The 21,840-nt window shown below is 44.6% G+C and overlaps 1 protein-coding gene across 1 annotated transcript in view; it reads left to right on the plus strand.

Moving 5' to 3' along the window:
* The window catches only part of LOC108803328 (zinc finger protein 271-like), a 20,451-nt gene extending 9,635 nt beyond the window's left edge, over positions 1-10,816 (plus strand). Inside the window, exon 5 of the mRNA XM_018575176.1 lies at positions 9,987-10,816. Coding sequence (XP_018430678.1) covers positions 9,987-10,763 — 777 coding nt within the window. The 3' untranslated portion in view covers positions 10,764-10,816. The remainder of the gene's footprint in view (positions 1-9,986) is intronic.
* The last annotated feature ends 11,024 nt before the right edge of the window (positions 10,817-21,840 follow it).

The raw sequence follows: 21,840 nt of genomic DNA on the forward strand, positions 1-21,840 counted from the left end.
CCCCCACCCCATAGCACCCACATGTACAGAGTCCCTGCCCCCCACCCCATAGCACCCTCATATTTAGAGTCCCTGCTTCCAACCCAATAGCACCCACATATACAGTAAAGAGTCTCTGCCCCCCTTCCCCGCATAGAACCCACATGTACAGAGTCAGAACCCCCCCAACCCACAGCACCCACATATACAGAGTCCCTGTCCCCTCCACCTGATAGCACCCACATGTACAGAGAAAGTAACCCCCACCAACCCATAGCACCAACATATACAATATCAACCAATGTACAGAGATTACCAGGAGCGGATTGGTTGTCTCTCGGTATTGGAGATGAACGTCATTCGAGAGTTCACACTGTCCAGGAGCCAGTGATCTCTTCTCTACTGTGTGGAAGAGACAGGAAGTGGTGTCACACACATGCAGGAAGAGACATTGGGAGGAAGTAAACTGAACCATTCCTCCATCACTTCTGTCACTAATGTAAAACAAGATGGAGACTTCAGTAACTGGCACAAGGAGCTGAGGGGAGACTCACAGTCAATCACAGTGCCCGCTTCACATCTCCTTCACTGTCATTCGCTGCACTCCCTCTACAGAAATCAATCACAGCGCGGAATCAGTCACCGGGCAGATTCTACTCTCCACAGAGATTTACCTCAGATTCCACATCTCCTCTACTGTCATTGGCTGCACTCCCTCCACAGGAACCAACCAATCACAGGGCGGGATCACAGTCACCGGGCAGATTACAGAGAGATTACCAGGAGCGGATTGGTTGACTCTTAGTATTGGAGATACTACCAATACCTCCTCCACTGCCATTTGCTTCACTCCCTCCATAGGAACCAATCACAGAGCAGGCTCAGTCACCGGGCAGATTCTACTCTCCACAGACATTTACCTCAGATCTCACCACAGACACCCCCTCTTATTATACATTTATATACCACTGACATATACCGCAGTGCTGTACAGAGAACACTGAGCCAGTCACATCAGTCTCTGTACAGAGGAGCTTACACTCTAATGTCCCCCCACAGCATGGAGGAGGTGTGTCTGGACAGAGCTTCCAGTATGGGAAGTTTGGAGGGCCAGCTGAGAGCCATGCAACGAGCCATGCAACAAACGCTAATGATCGGGCCCAGCAGGTCCACCCCCCACCTCCGCCCATCAAAGTGCGACTTCACCCCCAATTCTCAGAGATGGGAACCGCCTACGTATGACTCGCAGGGGATACAGAGTGTGTGGATTTGGGGGTAGTGTTGATACAAGAGGTGCAGCATTGCAGGTATTACAGGGGCTCTGTCCTTGGACCCCTTCTCTTCTCCATCTACACCTCCTCCCTGGGTCAGTTAATAACCTCATATGGCTTCCAATACCATCTCTATGCGATGACACTCAAATATATCTTTCTACTCCACAACTCCCCCCCTCAGTGTCCTTCATCCCCCCTCCCCCCCTCAGTGTCCTTGCGTGTCACTAATCTACTAACTGACATATCCGCTTGGATGTCACAGCATTTCTTAAAGCTCAACTTTTCAAAAACTGAGCTCATGATATTTCCTCCCCAATATCCCCCCGCCCCCCACACCCTCCCTCAACTTTTTCATCATGATTCATAACACAACTATCAAACCCTCCCCCCATGCCAAGGTCCTAGGTTTCATCCTGGACTCGGACCTCACCTTTCTTCCCCACATCTCATTGTTCTCAATATTCAGGGTATAAACCAGAGTGAGAGGAGAGATAGAGAGAGAGAGGTAGAAGGAGAGCTGTCAGAGAATGTAGTGTGGATGGTGGAGGAGAGCTGTCAGAGAATGTAGTATGGATAGTGGAGGAGAGATGTCAGAGAACGTAGTATGGATGGTGGGGGGAGAGCTGTCACAGAATGTACTGTGGATGGTGGAGGAGAGCTGTCAGAGAATGTAGTGTGGATGGTGGAGGAGAGCTGTCAGAGAATGTAGTGTGGATGAGGCGCCAGCCTATGTAAGGACAACGGATGCAGCTGCTGGAAGATCTTCTGCTGTATCCTGTGTTCCTGTTGCTGTTATTTTGGCCCTGAGCCGGCTTAACTCTCAACTCTTCTCGTCTGCTGTCTGCCTTCTGACCACCCACCTGTCTTGACAACTTTTCTGCATCCTGACTTGGCTTTGCTTGCCCGCAAGGTTGTGACCTGGCTCACCTGTGACTCCGCTCCTGCCTACCGGTTCTGCACCTCATTGCCTGCTGGTTGCCAACCCGGTCCATCTGACTCCGCTTCTGTCTTGCTCTGCTACCATTTGGCCTGCTGTCTCGTTCAGAGTGTACCCTCCAGCTACCTGCATCGTCTCTCCTGCACCAGCTACAGCCACTCACTCTTCTCTCAGTCTTGTGCTTTCCCTGTACCTCCTCCAGGGGTGCTCTGACGAAAACTGCAAGGGGAAGCCTCCCTCATCATCTCAGCCCGCACCAGGTTTATGACACACACACCGAATGAGCATTCGAGATGGTCATTAAGGTGGAGTCTGCTATAAAAGGATACTTTGAAGATGATCTGTCTTCCTGATGATGATCAATCCATGGTGATGGCCTTCTCCCTGTCTGATCCTTTCTAAACCTTCTCCTTTTATATCCTAAATTTCCTAAAAGGTGTAGTTTAACTGCTTGAAGACCAGGTGTTTAGATCCCCTACCTGGCCAGGCCATTTTTCAGTGTTCAGCGCTGCAGTACTTTGACTGACATTTATTCCGTCACGCAACGCTGTACTGAAATGAATTTTATACCATTGTTTGGGGACAGATAGAGCTTTATTTTGGTGGTATTTAATCACCACTGGGGTTTTTATTTTTTACTATATTCAGGAGAAATTACTGAAAATTTTGAGAAAAAAATGTTTTTTTTTACATAAAACAACTAATATTACCATATTTACTTGCATCTGATTGGTAGGTCATCTATATTCATTAACCCCAGTGTTTATATAGGTATTAAAGGAGAACTATGAAGTGTGTGCTTTTCACTCACCTCAGTTCTAGCCGACTTGTAACAATGAGACTGTTACAGGTCGGCTCAGTAGATCGGGAAGTGAGCGAACACATACCGGCGTTCGCTCACCTCTCGATCCTGTCACGGCTCTCTGCCGTGACAGGGGAGGGGAGGGTGTGTGCATTTAGCGGGTCTTTTCTGCCCGTGCGTGCCCGCTAGGGGGCGCGCGCGAGCAGAAAAAAATTGCCGTCTGATGCTGCAGTGCCGTCCGTCCGTTTTTTTACTACGGGCGGACGGCAAGAGGTTAATGATACTTGTCCATCAGATGGTGCTCTAATACCATGAATTCTGGGCTTAGATTTTCTTAGCTTCATCTTCAAGGTCAACCATTTAAAATATGAACCACCAAAAATAACTTTTCCATCCTGTCTATCTCTCCTGGCATCCCATAACTCATCCCTAGCCAGATATTCCACCTGTTCTCCAGTTGTGTGTCTTCCTAAGCTATTTATATATCATTTCCTATCAAATGTTCTGACAAGCATCTGGGGTAAACTGATGATACAAGTCTCGTTCCCATCGGGTAATGTACGAGAGAGAGAGAGAGGCCCATGGGTGGAGGGTTTAGTAAGTTGCACATCATACAGCATGCCAGTTTGACAACAGCTAACTTTGAACAATGTCAAAGGGTGAACAAAGCTCCTTAGCTGGAGGCAATGACGGCACAAACTTGGACAACTGCACCGATCTCCAAAATCCTAGAATCCATGGATGTGGGTCAGCCAGCAGCTGCTCACGGGAAGGCCATCTTCTGGTTTCTTAGAAACTGGTGTGCTCTACAAGTGCCAGACCTGGACAACTCCAGGAAGATTGGATCTGAGAGACACAGGGAAAGAAAAGCCGGGTTCCCCAAAATGGGGAATAGAGGAGACGGTGCAGGTGAGATACCCTAAAAAATTTGCGACTGAGGGGTCAATAGTAGATTGCGTCTTGAGTGTCAATGCAATCCGCGCTGAGCACCAAGGTAGGGATGAAAAGGGGGGCCACAGATGATGTTTGCTCAGTGTTATCCCATTGCTTGATGCAGCCATGGGCAGGGCCGCCATCAGGGGGGGTACGGCCATCGCTAATGTAAGGAGGGGGGGGCCCGGGCTCCGACCGAGCAATTTTGCTCTATAAATTAGTATGTACAGGCAAGTTGGTACGGCCCCGGGCCCCCCCTGTACAATTGCTACGTTCCGTAATTGCAGGAACAGTTTTTTTTTTCTTTCCAAAGCGCGGAGCGAGGCGGGCAGGAGAGGAGCACAACTGCTGGACTGTAAAGGTACGTTTTTTTAAAGCAGCTGCAGAGGGAGAGGGGGCCGTTTTTAGAGATACACACACGCTAAGCTGGGGAGAGGGGGGGCCGTTTTTAGAGATACACACACGCTAAAGGTGGGGAGAGGCGTTTTTAGAGATACACACACGCTAAGGTGGGGAGAGGGGGGGCCATTTAAATAAAAATAATAATAAGAGTTGATTAAGATTTGAATACAGGTAACATAAAAGACAGGCAGACATGGGGATCACCGCAGTGTCGGAGCATGCAATTACAGTCCAGCATGAGACACGAGCATATAAACATGCACAAAGATGTATTCAGCCCAAAGTACCACTCACATACAGTGGTAAATGCGTAGATCAAGTCATGCACTGAGGGGTAAGTGTCTTGTTTCTATAGCAACTGAGTGCTTCTGAATCAGGAAATATAAAGGTAGCTGCAATCTCCAGCTGGCCAGACAACACTGAAGAGGGACGAAAGGGAGGGTAACACATAGAAAACACAGGGAAGGCACTTAATGGGGAGGAGGAAGGGGAGGGGGAGCTTCCGCCGGACCCAATAGTACATCCGTCACTGCGGGCGGCCCACTTAATTATATCAGAAGCGATGCACTAGTCAAGTGTCCATCATGAGGTCATCAGCCAAATTACAGGGCCCTAAATGCCGCTGAGTCCATGTACAAAATCCAAGGGCTCCACAAGGTTGCACATTGAGGTTGACGCTCATGTAAGGAGGCCGTCAGCTCCTCAAAGCGCATGATCAGACACACTTCCGCAATCCACTCCTGCACGGTCGGGGTGACCACAGTGTTCCAATGTCGAGGTGCCAGGTTTTCGGGCCGCAACCAAGAAGAAGCGGAGTAGATCCCTCTTGACCGAGGCAAGGGAGCCAGGTAGAATAGAGAGGAGAGATATTTTAGGGGAGGCTGCTAGATCTGTTTCCATTACCTGGTTATAAATGTCAAAGACCCGGTTCCAAAATGGCAGCACTAGCGGGCAGTCCCACCAAATATGCAGGAGGGTCCCCTCTGCAGCCAGGCAGCGCCAGCAAAGGGAGGGCCTATCAGGAAATATTTTATGTAGGAGGGTTGGGCTAAGGTACCACCGAGTTAAGATTTAATAGCCCTTTTCTTGAGCCGAGCAGGCAACGGAGAGCTTATGAGTAATTACGCAGGAGGCTCGGATCTCTTCATCAGTAAAGGTAACACCCAAGTCCTTCTCCCAACTGGTTATGAAGGGGAGACAACCCCGGAATCTCATCGGAAGTAGCTGACGATACAAGAGAGATGACATGAGTGGGTGGGTCATCTAGACAACAGAGGGACTCGAACCAGGAGAGAGGGCGATGTAGGATGGCCCGGTCCCCCAACCGTAGAACGCCCGATGTTGGAAATATAATAGCCAGGCTCCGGGCGCATGGGGACGGCCCTCAAGTAGGGCGACCAAAGGCTTCAGGGTCGGTCCTGAGAGGTCCTCGGTCAAGGGTGAGGGCTCAGTGTATGACCAGCAAAGGAAACTAGAGGAGATGCAACCCTGTGGAAATGCCGGATTGCCCATTATGGGAGTCATGGGGCCCACACAAGAAGACAAGTCGTGTTTTGAGAAGAAGGTCCCAGGCTTTCAGAAGCGGAGGGAGAGCAAAAGGGAGAAGCGATGAGAAGGGGCAATCCAGGGTACCGAGAAAGGGAGCACCGGTGAGATAAGTGCTTCCAGGGAGACCCAGAGTTTGTGAGCCCTGTGGTGTTTCCGGTCAAGAATCTGGGAAAGGAGCGCAGCATAGTAGTAGGTCCGTAGGTCAGGTAGGGCCAAACCCCCTGATTCCTTAGAGCGGACCATGATGTGATAGGCCAGCCTCAGGCGCTTACCAGCCCAGATAAAGCAGAGCAACGTAAAGCGCATTTGACGGAAGAAATTAGAGGGCAGGACGAGGGGGAGAGTTTGAAAAAGATACAAAAAGCGGTGGAGAATATCCATTTTAAAGAGTGCAATCCTACCCAACCAGGAGTGTTGCAGGGAGGTCCACGTTTGCAGATGAGACAGGTGACAGTAGATTGAAGAAGCGGGGCAAAGTTCAGGCGATACAGGTGCGCTTGGTTCGGGGTTAAAAAGACGCCTTGCAATTTGAAGTGAAAAGTGTCCCCGCCCACTGCCTGCTGTCAATCAGCAGAGGAGGGAACAGAAGGAGAAAGTTCCCCATCAGGTCCTCTTCTGCTGATTGACAGCAGGCAGTGGGTGGGTGCAATAGCCAGCCTGATATTGCAATTTAAAATATCCAATAGCAGGCTGGCTATTGTTTCCAGCTGCTGATTGGGGACTTGACACCGATGATAGAACACCGCCAGAAGAGAAGGAGGAACGGGGTGGCCAGAGAAGGAGGAACGCGGCAGGCAGAGAAGGAGGAACGGGCAGCAGCGGAGGTACTGAGGGGGAGCAGCGGGGGAATGCAGTGACAGTCTCTCCTCCGTGCTGGTGCCGGGTGCAGTGGTCCATGTTCCCACTGCCTCTGCCGATACCGGCGGGGAGAGCAGCGGGGATTAGGAGCAACACAGACCGCTGCAGCTAGCACCAGTGGGGAGGAGAACATTGACGAAAATTGGGTGACGGACGAAAATCGTTTTCGTCCCATTAACTACTCTTTAATTTCATTTTTATCACTGAAAAACGGCCAAAAAACTTTCGTAGATTCTGAATCAGGAAATATAAAGGTAGCTGCAATCTCCAGCTGGCCAGACAACACTGAAGAGGGACGAAAGGGAGGGTAACACATAGAAAACACAGGGAAGGCACTTAATGGGGAGGAGGAAGGGGAGGGGGAGCTTCCGCCGGACCCAATAGTACATCCGTCACTGCGGGCGGCCCACTTAATTATATCAGAAGCGATGCACTAGTCAAGTGTCCATCATGAGGTCATCAGCCAAATTACAGGGCCCTAAATGCCGCTGAGTCCATGTACAAAATCCAAGGGCTCCACAAGGTTGCACATTGAGGTTGACGCTCATGTAAGGAGGCCGTCAGCTCCTCAAAGCGCATGATCAGACACACTTCCGCAATCCACTCCTGCACGGTCGGGGTGACCACAGTGTTCCAATGTCGAGGTGCCAGGTTTTCGGGCCGCAACCAAGAAGAAGCGGAGTAGATCCCTCTTGACCGAGGCAAGGGAGCCAGGTAGAATAGAGAGGAGAGATATTTTAGGGGAGGCTGCTAGATCTGTTTCCATTACCTGGTTATAAATGTCAAAGACCCGGTTCCAAAATGGCAGCACTAGCGGGCAGTCCCACCAAATATGCAGGAGGGTCCCCTCTGCAGCCAGGCAGCGCCAGCAAAGGGAGGGCCTATCAGGAAATATTTTATGTAGGAGGGTTGGGCTAAGGTACCACCGAGTTAAGATTTAATAGCCCTTTTCTTGAGCCGAGCAGGCAACGGAGAGCTTATGAGTAATTACGCAGGAGGCTCGGATCTCTTCATCAGTAAAGGTAACACCCAAGTCCTTCTCCCAACTGGTTATGAAGGGGAGACAACCCCGGAATCTCATCGGAAGTAGCTGACGATACAAGAGAGATGACATGAGTGGGTGGGTCATCTAGACAACAGAGGGACTCGAACCAGGAGAGAGGGCGATGTAGGATGGCCCGGTCCCCCAACCGTAGAACGCCCGATGTTGGAAATATAATAGCCAGGCTCCGGGCGCATGGGGACGGCCCTCAAGTAGGGCGACCAAAGGCTTCAGGGTCGGTCCTGAGAGGTCCTCGGTCAAGGGTGAGGGCTCAGTGTATGACCAGCAAAGGAAACTAGAGGAGATGCAACCCTGTGGAAATGCCGGATTGCCCATTATGGGAGTCATGGGGCCCACACAAGAAGACAAGTCGTGTTTTGAGAAGAAGGTCCCAGGCTTTCAGAAGCGGAGGGAGAGCAAAAGGGAGAAGCGATGAGAAGGGGCAATCCAGGGTACCGAGAAAGGGAGCACCGGTGAGATAAGTGCTTCCAGGGAGACCCAGAGTTTGTGAGCCCTGTGGTGTTTCCGGTCAAGAATCTGGGAAAGGAGCGCAGCATAGTAGTAGGTCCGTAGGTCAGGTAGGGCCAAACCCCCTGATTCCTTAGAGCGGACCATGATGTGATAGGCCAGCCTCAGGCGCTTACCAGCCCAGATAAAGCAGAGCAACGTAAAGCGCATTTGACGGAAGAAATTAGAGGGCAGGACGAGGGGGAGAGTTTGAAAAAGATACAAAAAGCGGTGGAGAATATCCATTTTAAAGAGTGCAATCCTACCCAACCAGGAGTGTTGCAGGGAGGTCCACGTTTGCAGATGAGACAGGTGACAGTAGATTGAAGAAGCGGGGCAAAGTTCAGGCGATACAGGTGCGCTTGGTTCGGGGTTAAATCACTTCAAGTTCAGAAATTTCCAGCAAATAAAACACAGATAAACGCCAAGACTGATCCAGAAGGTGAAATCTAAAACCGAGTCGTATCTTCATGAGGTCCTCCAAGAGCTAGAAGAAGCCAATGGCAGCCCACCAGACCCGGCCTAGAACTTCATTTATAGATGGACGGACTCTTCTAAACTTTTATACAGCCGCACCCCATAAATCTAAACCTGCAGAGCCCACACAGAGCTGGAGGTCCGCCCTCTAAAGGGGAAGCAGAGAGGATTACACACCCGAATCTTATACATCAGGTGACCATGAGAGGAGGGGAGGACCGAGCCTGGGAGAATGTCAATCAATGATGGATTACTTATACAAACAGTGTATATATATAGCTATCACATCTATCTATATATATATATATATGTCACAGGTCGTGTCTATTGCTCAGGAAGTGAGCAGAAACATACCGCCGATCCGCTCACTTTCTGATCTGCTCCCTGCAGAGAGCGGTGACTGTCAGTCCCCGCTCCCTGCTTGGTTGCACCCCTCTCCAATCCTCCAGCGATGATTGGAGGAACAGACGGGGGAGTGGGCAGGCACAGCTGGCTCTGCCTCTAGAGAGGCAGAGTCAGCTGTCCATCAGCCAGCGGGGTGGATCACGACAATATTGTTGGGATCTGTCCCGGCTGCGGCGCATTCAACATATAGCGGGCTATTGCTAAGTTTTGGGTCACACAGTATATGTCCTCCCGTGACCCTGAGGAAGACCATGGGCTAAAAAGATTACCTTTAATGCACAAAACAATTGTACACGATGTGTCAGAGTTGTTTTGGGTGTTTTTGTCTTTTAACTCATTTTATATTTTGTGCTACAGTTCTACCAAATATCATGACCGGTCTCTAGGAAACTGTTGACTGTCAGATAAACATACATGACTCTGATTACTGACGTGTGTAATCATTTCTCTCCAGCAGATGGATGTGATGTCAGGAATACCTCGGAGAGACATCTTATATTATCTGCTGATTGTAAGTCAGAAGATAATGTCATCACACAGGATTCTCCAGGAGTGAATCCAAACACACAAAATATACATCACAGACCTCACTGTTCGGAGACATCAGTGGATCCCTCTGATCAGGGTGAATCTTCTGATCATTCACATACTATGACTGGAAATATCCATCTAAGATCTCAGACTGCAAGAGATCCATCTAATCCCGAGGAATCTTCCTCACCCCATGAAGGAGATCACAGAGGTGAGGATCCATTCTCCTGTTCAGAGTGTGGAAAATCTTTAAGTCGTAGAGTACACCTTGTTAATCACCAGAGAATTCACACGGGTGAACGTCCTTATTCATGTTCAGAGTGCGGGAAATCTTTCACTAAGAATGCAGACCTTGTTGTACACCAGAGAATTCACACGGGTGAGCGTCCTTATTCATGTTCAGAGTGCGGGAAATCTTTCACTTGGAAAGGACAGCTTGTTAGGCATCAGAGAATTCACACTGGTGAGCGTCCTAATTCATGTTCAGAGTGCGGGAAATCTTTCACTTGGAAAGGACAGCTTGTTAGACACCAGAGAATTCACACGGGTGAACTTCCTTATTCATGTTCAGAGTGCGGGAAATCTTTCACTGAGAAAGGAACCCTTGTTATACACCAGAGAATTCACACGGGTGAGCGCCCTTATTCATGTTCAGAGTGCGGGAAATCTTTCACAGATAAAAGAGCCCTTGTTATACACCAGAGAATTCACACAGGTGAGCGTCCTTATTCATGTTCAGAGTGCTGCAAATCTTTCACTCAGAAAGCAAACCTTGTTAGGCACCAGATAATTCACACGGGTGAGCGTCTCTATTCATGTTCAGAGTGCGGGAAATCTTTCACTTGGAAAGTGCAGCTTGTTAGGCACCAGAGGATTCACACGGGTGAGCATCCTTATTCATGTTCAGAGTGCGGGAAATCTTTCACTCAGAAAGGACAGCTTGTTAGGCATCAGAGGATTCACACGTGTGAGCGTCCTCATTCATGTTCAGAGTGCGGGAAATCGTTCACTCGGAAAGGTCACCTTTTTAGGCATCAGAGGATTCACACGGCTGAGCGTCCTTACTAATGTTTAGAGTGCGAGAAATCATTCACTCATAAAGGAGACCTTGTTAGACACCAGAGGATTCACATGAAATACAACAAGCTGTTGCGCTAGGAGTAATAAACACTTGGTGATAAAATACCGGCCGCAACAATGTATGCTGATAACCGGTGCATATTATATTGTTAGTATGTTGCACTAGGTCCTAATTACCAATCTGACTTTAAATATTGTATCAACATTCAATCTCCTCCAAAGAGTGCAATATGTGAATATACGGGAATAAATATATAAATAATTTGAGTGGAATATCTGAATATAAATATATATAAGTTACTAATTAAAAAAAACTTCCTACAAAGAATGGACTGCGTCTTTGGTCATAAATACGGTGCAAATAGGCATATATACATCTCTTAGTTCACCCCCCAGTGATCGTTAATCCAACCTTATAGACATTGGTGACAGGAAAATATTAAAGTGCAATTACTCAAATGCCCAGAGAATCGTATAGTTTGTTTTCCGTTAATCATTTTCCTATGGCCATTCATTCATTAAAATCTCAAAACGAATTAGTCAACTAAACATGAATTTGTAGTCCATCACCAGAGTGAGTTTGGAGTGGTCAATTTAATCCCCAGGTCTCATCGATGATGTTGGATGATCTGGATGATATTTGCAATTGATCAATAGTAAAAGTGATCTGTTGCTGCACAGCTGAATAATGAATTTGGATCAGGTCTCCACTGACTGAGTGTAATTTACAATAAAAAAATTAATATATGCGGCACCCGTGAGGAAGGCATCACAGCACTACTATCCATTGTTTGCTGTTGCCGTTCCTCGTTTGGTTGCTGTGGTATGCTCCCTTGACACGACCCTCCTGCCTAGTAGCTTATGCCTGAAAAACCATCCCTTTTCGAATCTGAATTTGAGTAGAACAATTGGTTCCCTTTCCATTTTCTTGCACTTCTTTTGCCTTAAATTGGCTGCTCGAGAAATCCTTGCGTGATATACATTTTCTGTTCCCCTGAAGAAGCACCGATGGGCAAAACGTGCTCATGTTGGGACCTTATATGAAATACTGTATGTCTAGCTTTGGAAACTAATCGTTTAAGCTAAATCTGTGTGGCATCACTATCATGTGGTGAATGTATTTTAACCTCTTGCCGTCCGCCCGTAGTAAAAAAACGGACGGACGGCACTGCAGCATCTGCGGGTTGCCGTCTCCAGACGGCAATTTTTTTCTGCTCGCGCGCGCCCCCTAGCGGGCACCCTGGCTACCTCAAGCCGTAAAGGAGATGGACAGAGCCTCAGCAAAGTTGAGCAGAAAAGAATCCATGTAGAATCCTGGGGGTAATTTGCCTGCATGGAAAACCCATTGCTTATTAGCCCAACAAAAGTCTAGAATGAAATAACAAGATGTGTCCCTAGAGACATCAATGAGGTTCATTTAAAAGTGAGAAAACTTTGAACAAGATTGGCAAAATTATCTGTAAACTGAACCCAGGCAGTTGTGTTCATCCCTGCTAAGGAGGACTGACCTTCATCCAACTAACACCTATGGATCCTCAGCAGCAGTCAGGTTGTATAGAACAGTGCTTCTTAAAGTGTGGGTCGCTATCTGTAGAGATTTTAACAGAAACGCCATTTTGTTCATACTGTACATGATAAGTTTTGGTTAGTTGTGTATTGTGTACTCTTAATGGCATGCTCCCCCCAATTCTTCTTCTTACCAAGTTTAAGAAGGCCTGGTATAGAAGATAGATGCTAAGTAGGGTTGAACACAAATTTGTAGGGACCGAGGAAACTATATGGAAGTGAAGTAGAATACTATGGCATATTTTCAAACTGGAAGAAAGGTGATGTTCACAGAACATTACTGGAAGCAAGATTGTATTTATTTTTATTAACTTTTTATTATGAATGAAATGATTTACCAATATGTAGGAAAATCTCTATAGACAACAAAGAGGTATTCTAATGCTCACATATTATATAGTCATATGGGATGTGGAGGTCACCTGTATCATACAAGACAAAGCAATTTTCGTAGCTCAGTTTTGTAGTTATCAATTTATTGTATACTATACAAACCCTCAGGGAATAGTGACACCATCACATGTATATGTACCTGCTGATCACTAAGGATACAAAAAAGATAAAATCAGCACATAGTTTAACTTTTCAGCAATCACAAAAAAGTTACTTTAAGGTGGATCAATTTTACTTTTAAGTTTTTAAGCTCTAGGTATGTTATAGAGAGATAACACTTTTATTTTCTTCATTGCAGATAGTAAAAGCTGCTTCAAATGTCCTGATGAAGAGTGGCCTGATGAGAAGAAGGTGAAGCATATTCTTAAAACATATGAATTTCTGTCCTATGAAAATGATGTGATGGGTTTAATCTTTTCATTGGTAACCTCAATAGCCTCAGCCATTACATTTATTATATTACAAAACTTTATTAATTATTGGGACACTCCAATTGTGAAAGCCAATAACCGGACTGTAAGCTTCATTTCTCCTCGCCTCCATCTTGTTGAGCTTCTTCTGTGTCTTCTTGTTCCTCGGTCGTCCTGTGGATATAATGTGCATGCTGAGGCAAAGTTAATTTGGGATCTTCTTCTCCATAGCTGTCTCTTCTTTTCTGGCCAAAACTATCACTGTCTGTATCGCCTTCAAAGCTACCAAACCTGGCAGTTCCTGGAGTAAATGGATCACAGCCAAAATATCATATTCTTTGATCCTAACCTGTTCCTCTGTTCCTAAGTTCTGATCTTTGTCTGTCAGTGTCTCCTCCCTACCAAGAGTATGACATGCACTCATATCCTGGGAAGATCATCAGTCAGTGTAATGAAGGGTCAGTTATCGGGTTCTACTTCATGTTGGGTTATATGGGGCTTCTGTCAGCTGTGAGTTTTGCGCTGGCTTTCATGGTGAGGACATTACCAGATAGTTTTACTGGCAGTTCCTGGAGTAAATGGATCACAGCCAAAATATCATATTCTTTGATCCTAACCTGTTCCTCTGTCTAAGTTCTGATCTTTGTCTGTCAGTGTCTCCTCCCTATGACATGCACTCATATCCTGGGAAGATCATCAGTCAGTGTAAGGAAGGGTCAGTTATCGGGTTCTACTTCATGTTGGGTTATATGGGGCTTCTGTCAGCTGTGAGTTTTGCGCTGGCTTTCATGGTGAGGACATTACCAGATAGTTTTAATGAGGCCAAGTACATCACCTTCAGCATGCTGGTATTCTGCAGTGTCTGGATTGCCTTGATCCCGGCTTATCTGAGCACCAGAGGAAAATGCATGGTGGCTGTGGAGATATTTGCCATATTGGCCTTCAGCGCTGGAATACTAGGCTCTATATTTTCGCCAAAATGTTATATTATAATTTTTAAACCCAAACTGAACACCAGGAAACAGACAGGTTGTAGAAATAACATTTTCCCATAAGGAGTGAGAACTATCTGTAGAGATTTTAACAGAAAAGCCATTTTGTTCATACTGTACATGATAAGTTTTGGTTAGTTGTGTATTGTGTACTCTTAATGGCATGCTCCCCCAATTCTTCTACTTACCATTTTCCCTGGTCAGAGTACAAGTTCTCTTTAAATATTACATGTTTTAGTTATTAGCTAGCTATCACGTCACATTCTCAAAAAGTCCATCCCCACACAGCTATCTTCTCATGTACCACTTGTCCCTCCCTTTTAGATTGTAAGCCCTCATGGGCAGGGCCCTCCTTAACATCTTCGTCTTGGATTGTATTGTAATTGTAATGTCTTCCTTATATTGTAAAGCGCTGCACAAAATGTTGGTGCTATATAATTCCTGAATAATAATAATAATAATATCATGCATGTAGATATTTTAGTTATATATATATATATATGTATGTATGTATTTATTTATTGTATATATATGTTAGACATGTGCGATTTGGTTCGTTCCGAAATTCGTTTTGGACGAATTTTCGGAAATTCGGAGATTCGGATGCATCCGAATTCCGAATTAAAGCTAAGACGAATGCAAAGGAATCCGAAATTCCCGATTTCCCGAAATTCGTTATTGTAGGAATTTCGTTGCAGCAAAACGACATTAGGAAAAAAAAAAATTACAACATTTACCTTCTACAACATTTCTATGGCTAAAGTACAGAGTACAGCCAAAAATGGGGGGAAAAAACGTGGGGTCCCCCCTAACAGTCCTACCAGACCCTTGATCCGAGCACAGGCCCGGCAGGGCAGGAAAGGGGGGGGGGGGGATCGAGCGCCCCCCCTCCCTGCGCCTTACCAGGCCACGTGCCCTCGGCATTGGGAGGGTGTCCCCATGCCGATGGGGACAAGGGCCTCTTCCCCACAACCCGGGTCAGGGTTGTGGGGAAGATTATATAATATAATCAGTTTTTATCATGTCTTTCCATCTTCCAGCAAAAGCTTCACAGATATGTCAGAAACGGTTATTACATCGATTATACAACAGGAGAAATGTTCCAATTTATTGAGAGAGGAAAATTGGCATCCTTGCTAATTGCAGCAAATTGGGTATTCCTGGAAAGTCTAGCTTTTGATGAAATTACATTTCTTACCAGCGTGGTCGAGTTTGGTGATGGTGGTAATCTGAATACATTTGATTTTGCAAAACAATTTTACTGGATCAGAGGATCAGTAAGAAGTCTATGTTATTGGAAAAAAAATGTTTCTTTCTCTGTATATATAAATTGTGTATAAAACCATGTAACTATTCATTTATATAATTCTTATTAATAATAGGAAACTGGATTTTATATAATAATAATAATTAACTGGAATTTGAACTATATTATGCATGTTTTCTGTATGTGTAAATTATCAGTTTTCTGCCATAAAGCTCACTGCCACTTCCTTTCCTGGCCAGCCAGGCTGCATGCCTGGATAAGGGTCTGATATAATTTTTTGTGGGGGCCCCATGCTTTTTTTTGCTTTTTGCTGCATGGGGTCCCCCCAAAATCCTTACACAATTTTTATTTTTTGTGAGGAGTCCACCACAACAACTATACCAGAAAATTATCTGGTATATATTTTGAGTCAGACTCCATGCCCCCCACATAAAAAGGTGTGGGGTCCCCCTCACAATCCATACCAGATCCTTATCCAGCCATTCAGCCTGGCTGGTTAGGAAATAGGGATGCTTCCCACCCTCCTGAATCATACCAGGCCAAATGCCCTCAACAAAAATCAGCAAAATATTCCCCTCTGCAAGACACCTTGCCCCCACGGTAATGGGGAAAGGGGCTTCATCTCTTGGCTGGTGGATATGGGGGCTTATGGGAACCTGAAACCCTCTTTTAGAATATATAGCTTGCAACAAGTGTGGCACAATTTTTATGTTTGCAACACATGTTTGTGTTGTATGTGCATGCACGTGAGGGGCGGGGACCTAAAAAAATTGCTTTAATTTTTACAGTTGTTTTTCTACAGTCAGCTTTATTGCTATTGCATAGGGGGCTAACAAGCCCCCCTGTGTAATAGCAAGCATAATGTGACAGGTCCTCTTTATGGAGACATCAGGGGTCTTTCAGACCCCTAATGTCACCTAGGGACCCCAAAGAAGCTGATAAAGCAGAGATCTGCTTCACCAACTTCTTCTTCTGGCTCTAGAAGATGGAGACTGTGTCCAGTGACACCGGCAGTGATGTAATGCACATCACTTCCGGGTTCAGTGATCGGAGGAGAGCTCAGCAGCTGGAAGCTGCTGATCTCCTCTCTGATCTATCAGGAGAGACCCACCATGCCAGTCCTTGGCTTACACAGGGGACAGTGGAGCCCAGGGAGCCGATGACGGCACCTGTGGTGGTGGAGGGGGTAGGGGGACACGACGGCACACTGTACAAGTGATCCGGCGACTGTATAGACACTGGATCACTTGTATTTAAACAGCAAGCATCTGCTGTTTAAAACGGTACAGCAGTAGCTGTGTTTTTAGTATAACCACTTCCAGTGGAGGACGTAAAATGACATGAAACCACTGGAAGTGGTTAAAAGGCTTTATAGTTTATGTTTAAACATATCCCTTAGAACACATAGACAGGAAATATCCTCTTTGGTACTGATGTCAGAGATCCACTGTTGGTGTTTACAGTACCACAACATGGAACTGTATACGTTAGTTTAATCCAATTTATTCTAGCATATAATCTTTCCAGCGCCGAAAGGGAAACATCTCTTTTAAAGAACAGTGTTGCTAAATGAACTGTTAAATTTACAATTTACAAAACTTTAGAATCAACTTTTAAAAACATTATTGTAGTTTGCCAGTCCTTAGATAGGATGACTGTATTAGTTTTCTTTTGTCAGGCTAAGAAAGTATCAGGCTGAGAATTACACAAGATTTGTTTAAACATAAGTTGAGCAGCAGGCTGATTTTGGCAACAGTCAGATTTAAATTTTGTCAGGCAAAAATATATGCTATTAACTTATTAGGACTCCAAAACCACTGGATCATTGCATATGAGACAAGACAAAAGGCGAAGGAGATACAGTGACAGCCAAGTTTTCAGAGAACCCTCAGAAGAGTTACCTTAGTTTGCAAAAGAGACATATTAGAGTCACCCTGAGAAAAGAATGAACATTTAGCAGCCTGTGGCCATTCAGAAAGAGGATCTTTAGCATAGTCAAGCTGCAAAGTATATACAGTAGCAATTTGTCACAGCCAGTAATTATAGAAGACAGACCTTAAGCTGAGTCAAGCTGCAAAGCAGACAGACCTTTGTCAGATGAAGGTAGGAAAACATGAACCATCAGCCAAGCCAGACTCTACAGCAGATAGACCATACGCTACATCAAGTAGTACACAAGGCAGATGCTCAGTCAATAAGACATTAAAGTAAAGAGACATTCAGTTGAGTATGGCAGAACAGTAGGCAACCCCTACTGTTCAGAAAGCATATTAGATACTCAGATACTCAGCTGAGTCAGACACTGCCTAAAGACAAACCCATATCCATATCAGACAGTACAGAATAATGAACCCTGGCTACCTCAAGCCGTAAAGGAGATGGACAGAGCCTCAGCAAAGTTGAGCAGAAAAGAATCCATGTAGAATCCTGGGGGTAATTTGCCTGCATGGAAAACCCATTGCTTATTAGCCCAACAAAAGTCTAGAATGAAATAACAAGATGTGTCCCTAGAGACATCAATGAGGTTCATTTAAAAGTGAGAAAACTTTGAACAAGATTGGCAAAATTATCTGTAAACTGAACCCAGGCAGTTGTGTTCATCCCTGCTAAGGAGGACTGACCTTCATCCAACTAACACCTATGGATCCTCAGCAGCAGTCAGGTTGTATAGAACAGTGCTTCTTAAAGTGTGGGTCGCTATCTGTAGAGATTTTAACAGAAACGCCATTTTGTTCATACTGTACATGATAAGTTTTGGTTAGTTGTGTATTGTGTACTCTTAATGGCATGCTCCCCCCAATTCTTCTTCTTACCAAGTTTAAGAAGGCCTGGTATAGAAGATAGATGCTAAGTAGGGTTGAACACAAATTTGTAGGGACCGAGGAAACTATATGGAAGTGAAGTAGAATACTATGGCATATTTTCAAACTGGAAGAAAGGTGATGTTCACAGAACATTACTGGAAGCAAGATTGTATTTATTTTTATTAACTTTTTATTATGAATGAAATGATTTACCAATATGTAGGAAAATCTCTATAGACAACAAAGAGGTATTCTAATGCTCACATATTATATAGTCATATGGGATGTGGAGGTCACCTGTATCATACAAGACAAAGCAATTTTCGTAGCTCAGTTTTGTAGTTATCAATTTATTGTATACTATACAAACCCTCAGGGAATAGTGACACCATCACATGTATATGTACCTGCTGATCACTAAGGATACAAAAAAGATAAAATCAGCACATAGTTTAACTTTTCAGCAATCACAAAAAAGTTACTTTAAGGTGGATCAATTTTACTTTTAAGTTTTTAAGCTCTAGGTATGTTATAGAGAGATAACACTTTTATTTTCTTCATTGCAGATAGTAAAAGCTGCTTCAAATGTCCTGATGAAGAGTGGCCTGATGAGAAGAAGGTGAAGCATATTCTTAAAACATATGAATTTCTGTCCTATGAAAATGATGTGATGGGTTTAATCTTTTCATTGGTAACCTCAATAGCCTCAGCCATTACATTTATTATATTAAAAAACTTTATTAATTATTGGGACACTCCAATTGTGAAAGCCAATAACCGGACTGTAAGCTTCATTTCTCCTCGCCTCCATCTTGTTGAGCTTCTTCTGTGTCTTCTTGTTCCTCGGTCGTCCTGTGGATATAATGTGCATGCTGAGGCAAAGTTAATTTGGGATCTTCTTCTCCATAGCTGTCTCTTCTTTTCTGGCCAAAACTATCACTGTCTGTATCGCCTTCAAAGCTACCAAACCTGGCAGTTCCTGGAGTAAATGGATCACAGCCAAAATATCATATTCTTTGATCCTAACCTGTTCCTCTGTTCCTAAGTTCTGATCTTTGTCTGTCAGTGTCTCCTCCCTACCAAGAGTATGACATGCACTCATATCCTGGGAAGATCATCAGTCAGTGTAATGAAGGGTCAGTTATCGGGTTCTACTTCATGTTGGGTTATATGGGGCTTCTGTCAGCTGTGAGTTTTGCGCTGGCTTTCATGGTGAGGACATTACCAGATAGTTTTAATGAGGCCAAGTACATCACCTTCAGCATGCTGGTATTCTGCAGTGTCTGGATTGCCTTGATCCCGGCTTATCTGAGCACCAGAGGAAAATGCATGGTGGCTGTGGAGATATTTGCCATATTGGCCTTCAGCGCTGGAATACTGGGCTGCATATTTTCCCCAAAATGTTATATTATAATTTTTAAACCCAAACTGAACACCAGGAAACAGACAGGTTGTAGATATAGCTCCTCATGTACCACTTGTCCCTCCCTTTTAGATTGCAAGCCCTCATGGGCAGGGCCCTCCTTAACATCTTGTCTTGGATTGTATTGTAATTGTAATGTCTTCCTTATATTGTAAAGCGCTGCGCAAAATGTTGGTGCTATATAAATCCTGAATAATAATAATAATATCATGCGTGTAGATATTTTAGTTATATTTTATTATTTTATCTACCTTTAATATTTTACCCCATGATCATTTTCTCCTAAAATGTTCAAATTACAAACTCACATAGTTGTGGAACATGCATTCTTTCACATGGAAAAAATATTTTAGACCCAACTATAGCTCCATTTGATATATTTCTTCTTACTTTTTTTATTTGATAGGTACCACACAGAATAGGAAATAATGGAAATTTCTCAAAACGTGAACACAGATATGAATATTGCATCAATTTCTAGTACATTGAGAAAGTTGTCTAATTTATTTTAGGATAGTTTTTTGTTTGTGTCCCAATGAGGGAGGTTTTGATTCACTTAATATCCAGGTGACAAGTGTCGGAAAAGACAGGAGGACAGGGAAAAAAATCACACAGTCAGTTATTCTAAGAATTCTGACCTATCCATGCATTATCCATATTAAGAACAAAATGTTTGGCTGGTATTGGTTCTTACTTAGACACTCACAATTATTAATAGATAGATGCTACCATCATTTTGTATTGATAACATGTGGTTAGTTCCATGGTGACCACATTGGCTGACACTTTTACACCATATGGCTATTAGTTTGCAGACCAGAGTCCATTATAACCACTATATATTCAAAAGAATGTTGACACACCTTCAGCTACTGTGTCCCCTGAGAGGTATGGCTATAGCATACAAAGACATTTGGAGCAAGTGTGTGCTCCTAATTTTGTGCTAACAGTTTTTTTGAAGGCCTGACTGTGTCTCTCCCTCCATAAAGACATAGTTTCATGAGTTTGCCATTTAGGAACCCACATGACCTGCACAGAGCCCTGACCATAACCATACTGAAGACATCTGGGATAAACTGGAATTTTGAGCCAGATTCTGTCATTCAACATTAGTACTCCCAGCTGTCCTACATCAGTAACCCCAGATTGGAGGCTGTTGTAGAGGGGTCATGGTTTTGGATTGGGATGCCCAACATAATCCTATATAGATACATAAATGTGAATGCTTAGAGTTACCCTGTCACTTTGTAGGTTGGCTTAATGGTTATCACTCCTGCCTTGCAGCACTGAGATCCTTATTTGAATCCTATCCAGGACACTACCTAAATGAAGTTTGCATGTTGTCCCTGTGCTTGTTTGGGGTTTTCTCCTGTCTAAATTGGCCCTCTTGTATATACATGTGAGGTAGTTACCTTAGATTGTAAGCTCCTTGAGGGGAGAGAGTGATATGAATGCACAATATGTATTAGCACTATGTAAATTGTTGGTGCTATATAAATACTTGTAACAAATAAATAAAATGCACTAGATGAGTACTTATGATTGCTGTTTTTGATATATTTATACGATCATGTACATTTAGTAATGGATGTTGCAATTTGCCTTAAACTCCAACTCTACTGGGGAGTGTTGGAGGCTTTCCCAGCAAGGCAGCAGGAAGCTGCTCACCCCTCTCTATAAGCTCTGATGTCAGCAGCAATTGATGTCTTCATTCTGCTATATAGCCTGCAACACTTGGAATGACAGCTGTGAGCAAGTAGGATATATCTACCCACTGCAGTAACAAAGAATCACCAGCACACCAATGGTTAGTGTGCAAACACACCTTATTTATTCACGCATAATGTCATATCTCTCAGTGCAACATTTAGGGACCACGCAAGGTCCCCTTATCAGGCTTAACATGACATGACATTAAGGCATCCCCATAGCCTCCAGGAAGCCACGCTACCTAGCAACAAGTGAAGCTGAATTCCTAGCCTAGCCAATCAAGAAGCCGTCTGACAGGTCAGGATCCTGTAACTGACTTCCCGATAATCTGGGCACACAGCACCGGTAGTCGGTAACGGTGAGTACCGAAAAAAAAAATATCAGTACTTGTACTCGATACCGAAAAACTGGTATCGGTGCATTCCTAATAGCATCCTAGCTCTTAAAACTCTAACCCCAGCTTCAATTCTATACTCGATCCATTGCAGCAGTACAGACTC

The sequence above is a fragment of the Nanorana parkeri genome, unplaced genomic scaffold (genome assembly GCF_000935625.1).
Source record: "Nanorana parkeri isolate BGI_ZX_2015 unplaced genomic scaffold, ASM93562v1 scaffold3609, whole genome shotgun sequence".
Classification (NCBI taxonomy): domain Eukaryota; kingdom Metazoa; phylum Chordata; class Amphibia; order Anura; family Dicroglossidae; genus Nanorana; species Nanorana parkeri.